This window comes from Carya illinoinensis, chromosome 3 (genome assembly GCF_018687715.1).
Source record: "Carya illinoinensis cultivar Pawnee chromosome 3, C.illinoinensisPawnee_v1, whole genome shotgun sequence".
Taxonomy (NCBI): Eukaryota; Viridiplantae; Streptophyta; class Magnoliopsida; order Fagales; family Juglandaceae; genus Carya; species Carya illinoinensis.
The window spans coordinates 12343886-12348171 of NC_056754.1; the positions used below are offsets into that span (position 1 = coordinate 12343886).

Sequence of the window (4286 nt, forward strand, 5' to 3'; positions counted from 1 at the left end):
CACGAATAAAACAAAACAAACTTAAGGATAAAAAAAGTAAACAAACAAAACAAAAAGGGTAAAACTGTAAATATGTGAATAGAAGATAACAAAACTGAGGGACAGCAAGGAAAAACAAATAGAAAAGCAAGGATAAAATTGGAAAAAAAATGTTATATGACACCTGCATGCTTATTGGCACATATTAATATATAGATAACATATTTTTGAATGTTATTAATATATGGCGCGGGGCATATAATAAATCTCAAACGATGAAACAACTTTGCTTTTAAAAAAGTGTCGACAAATAAGGTATTAATATTTCATCCGATTAATTCCCAGCAGAAACAGATCACGATACGTACCAAAATCCATACAATAGCATACATCCGACCTAGTACTCAATATTACAGTAGAGCCAACAGAATTTAACAAACGGTAAATGCAACCATTTCTTGCAGCAAACTGCTTCACATACGTATAGAATTACAAAGATATGCATCCTGCATGATCTAAAATCATTTCAACTTCTATGACAAATTTTCTTTTAGACGTTGATGGCATCTTCTGCTGGACACTTGGTAATTAACCAGCGGATGAATTTCAACAACAACTTCCCTATCCAAAATAATAGGCGGATTATGTGAACCGCACCAGCTGCCATAAGCACTGGAATAAAAATGTACTGAAAATAGTCTTCTCCAAAATAGGTCGTCGGGTTCAACAAAAACAGTGCGATTAAATAGGTGAGTGCCATGGCCGAGATTGCAAGAAACATGGTTAAGGTCAAAAGCCATATAAAAAACTTGTTTCCCACAGGAAATCCACTAATTACCACAAGTAGAACGCTAATAGCTGCAACAAAAGAGGTGGTGTTGGAATACAAGAAATATTGGTACTGGAATGTATCGGAATCCGGAGATTGAAATATTGCCGTGCCTGCTGCAACAGTACCATTTTTAGAATCTTGTTGCCAAACACCACCTGGGGGGTTGATCCCAGCTTGGAAAGTCACGGTCGCAATCACAGTGGCCACCAACATCAATGTGCCACGTGTCTCATCAATCCAATTGCCGTGACGCCGCAAATGTTTAACCCATCGACACAAATAAAAGTATCTCCACCATTTCCTAAACCTTGATAGAGCCGGCTGTTCTTCAATAATGGGTTGAGCTGATTGTGGTTCCTCATCATGTGATGCTGGTAGTAGAGGAGAATTTAGATCGTTGGATCTTCTAACACCTGCTGCCTTCAGAATGTCTTGGATTTTAAGATATTTGAAATCTCTATGACAAGTCTCTGAGACATCCAAAGCTGTCATGTTGCCAATCCTATTTTTGGCATTGGCCTTTCTTTTTACTTCTGGTATCGAAAGTAAGTATTCTATGGTCTGCATGATAAGTACAACAACCATTGTTTCAGCCAATTACTACGTTAACAGGCAAACCCAAAAAAAAGATCAATTCAAAGATACAGAATGCTTTTTCGTGGGCTTATTAATTACTCATGTTTTGCATGATCTCGGAGAATACAAGCGGCACAACAAACGACGTATCCTCTATTTTTAGGTGGTATGAAACCGCACTTTGTAATTTATAAAGTCCAATTTAATTCACTTAAAAAGTAACTAATCATTTTGAACTTAACGCTCATGACTATCTTTATGACCTTTCGGCCAATTTAGGTAAGTTATTCCTATTAATTCCCAAAATGGGACTGGGGAGGGCTACAAGTGGATATACCAACGTTCAACGGTCAAAACCATGCATCTCGATAGAGTACATGTTGCCGCCTGAGAAATTGGAGCCTGTCTGGTGTTGTCCAAGCAAAAAAAAACCTAAAGCCAAACCGTATCCGAAAGTGTGTCTAAAATCAATTGGGTGAATCCGCACCCAAGCTGCCACTAATATCCTTACAATTGCATGGATAGTAGAAAGGAAGACCATGAGTCTATAAAGCAGAAAATTAGAGCCCAAAACCAAGGGTCGTGATCTCGAGACTGGTTTACACATCGATTAACTATACAGAAATAAAATTAAAAAAAATAATTAAACCCAAATGATAAGAACGAGAGACAAGGATTGGCTAACCCATGGAATCTGGCTATGCTCCGATGTCATGTAGAAAATCAAAGAGCAAGAGAAAGTGGAGGCAAAATTGCACAAGGGGTTTAAGAGGTTCGACGCATCAGTCAAGCCTACATCGATCATTTAGAACAACGAAGTCTTGCAGTCACACGCACCGGAAATTTCTCTCTTGCTCGTATTTCATGACAAGATGCATCTTTATGGAAAATCACTAGCCATTTACTAAAACAAACAAAAAGAAAGAGATTTTAAGGCTACCAGTGGAAAGTCCATATGGATCAACGGTCAACAATAAGATGGAACTCTAGAGATTGTTAAACGTACCTTCATTTGCCCGAGCATCACAGCTAAATGCAACATGGAGTTACCATCATTGTCTTTGGAGTTGACGAAATCTTCATCATTTACGGATTCCACCAATAATTTCAGAGCATCCAAACAATTATACCGAACACACAAATGTAAAACATTGTCTCCATACAGATTCACCCCAGAGATTGAGCGTGGACGTGCAATAAGCAATTCTTTTATCACCTCTACGTGTCCTCTCATTGCGGCTAAGTGGAGAGGAATTCTCCCCTCTTGATCAGAAACTAAGCACATGTCCATATTCGCTTGCAACAATGCTTTCACAACCTGGGTGTGGCCCTCTGCACAGGCCAAGTGAAGGGCAGTTCGGCCTGATGAGTCCACTTTTTCCACAAGTTGGGGTTTTTTTCTTAGAAGAGCATTAGTAAATTGGAGGTGGCCAAGTAAAGCTGCTATGTGTAAGGGGGTTTCGGTGAAGGATGTGAGTGAGATTTTGTGAAGAATGAGCCTATCCCTTTGCATCAAATTGTCCAAGGTGCTTACAGACCCATCAAGTGAGGCTTCATAGAGAGCTAGTGTATAATCTTCGTTACCACGACTTGTATCCATCATCTATAGAAAGTTTCAGCTGGTATTAAAATGTCAAAATTGAAGGAACTTTCACCAAAGAGATTATGGACTTACTAGAGATCGGTGATTCGCTGCTTCCCTTCCCTTCGTAAACTAGATGAAAAAGTATAACCTTTAGAGCGACCAAATCAGGCCGGTGTATTGGGGAAGAAAATGAAGGGAAAGAATCGTGCGCGAAGATGATGATGATGCTCTAAAGAGCTGGCTAGGTACTGGTAGTTATTCTAGGATGATAATTAGCCACGCTTGTTCAGCACAAATATATAGACGAAGGTTAGAGAACATTGCATATTTGTTGACTTACAAGTCTTGGCCTATATGAACAGTAAATATATTTGTTGTCTCAACACACTGTTTGTTATGAAATTTATTATAATTAAAGCTAAAACACGAATATATTTTTTTATTATTTTCATGAGACACTTGGTTTGCAAATATACTTTTCTTGGGATAATAATTTCTATAGAACCAGCTAGCTCTCCATATCAAGATACATAACTCAGAATCACTCAAGAGTATACTCAAGCAGCGTGACAAGCAGACACAATGCATAAATTGCTAATATGCACACTGGACAGGAACCGTAGATAGAAATACTCTAGATGATTCTTATTCTTCTCTAAAGTTTTTGTGTAACAAACTATTATTCCATTTTTCATGTATATAAGGACAGCACTATTCAATAACAAATCAGGAAGAATTCTTTATAATTCTGTTTTACTTGCATGGCATCAGAGCCTCTCGACTAAACGTCAGATCCATGGCTTCCTCTTCTTTCCCACCCATCCCTTCCTCCACTCATCTTGTCACTACCAAACTCTCCTCCGATAATTTTTTACTATGGAAAGTGCAAATCACTGCCTACCTTACTGGTCAGGATCTTTTTTCTTTTGTCGATGGTTCCTCTTCTCCTCCACCCAAATTTCTTGAAGATTCAACTCCCAATCCGGCTTTTCAAAAATGGTGTAGAACTGATCAGCTTGTTCTCAGTATCCTCTTCTCCTCCATTTCTGAATCCATTCTCAATCATGTCTTATCCTCCACTTCGGCTCATCAACTCTAGTCTTCTATTTCCTCCATGTTTTCTTCTCATTCCCAGGCCAAAGACTTTCAAGTCAGATTTAAACTTACCAACCTCAAACGAGGTGATCAAAATATTTCCGATTACTTTAGCAAGGTCAGATTTCTTGCTGATACTCTTGCTAACTCTGGTTCTCCTCTCTCTGACAAAGATTTGATTACTTTTGTTCTCAATGGACTAGGGCCCTCGTATGAATC

The 4286-nt window shown here is 38.6% G+C and overlaps 1 protein-coding gene across 2 annotated transcripts; it reads right to left on the reverse strand.

Moving 5' to 3' along the window:
* Positions 1–280: 280 nt before the first annotated feature.
* Positions 281–3262, reverse strand: LOC122303661 (ankyrin repeat-containing protein BDA1-like). 2 transcript variants are annotated; one of them, XM_043115532.1, is made up of 3 exons: positions 3063–3262; positions 2394–2990; positions 281–1372 (listed from the first exon to the last, which is right to left on the reverse strand). In XM_043115532.1, exons 2-3 carry the CDS (start codon positions 2988–2990, stop codon positions 530–532), a joined length of 1440 nt encoding a protein of 479 aa, XP_042971466.1. In that variant the 5' UTR covers positions 3063–3262; the 3' UTR covers positions 281–529. The 2 variants fall into 2 exon arrangements, with proteins under 2 accessions (XP_042971466.1, XP_042971465.1); XM_043115531.1 differs by having other exon boundaries at positions 2394–3261.
* Positions 3263–4286: the final 1024 nt, after the last annotated feature.

What these genes read in the sequence shown, in the direction of transcription:
- LOC122303661 (XM_043115532.1), bottom strand. Translation starts at nt 2,990, where the DNA reads ATGATGGATACAAGTCGTGGTAACGAAGATTATACACTAGCTCTCTAT. An exon ending in TGATGCTCGGGCAAATGAAG is followed by an intron (nt 1,373 to 2,393) that starts GTACGTTTAACA and finishes CTTATCATGCAG; the next exon opens with ACCATAGAATACTTACTTTC.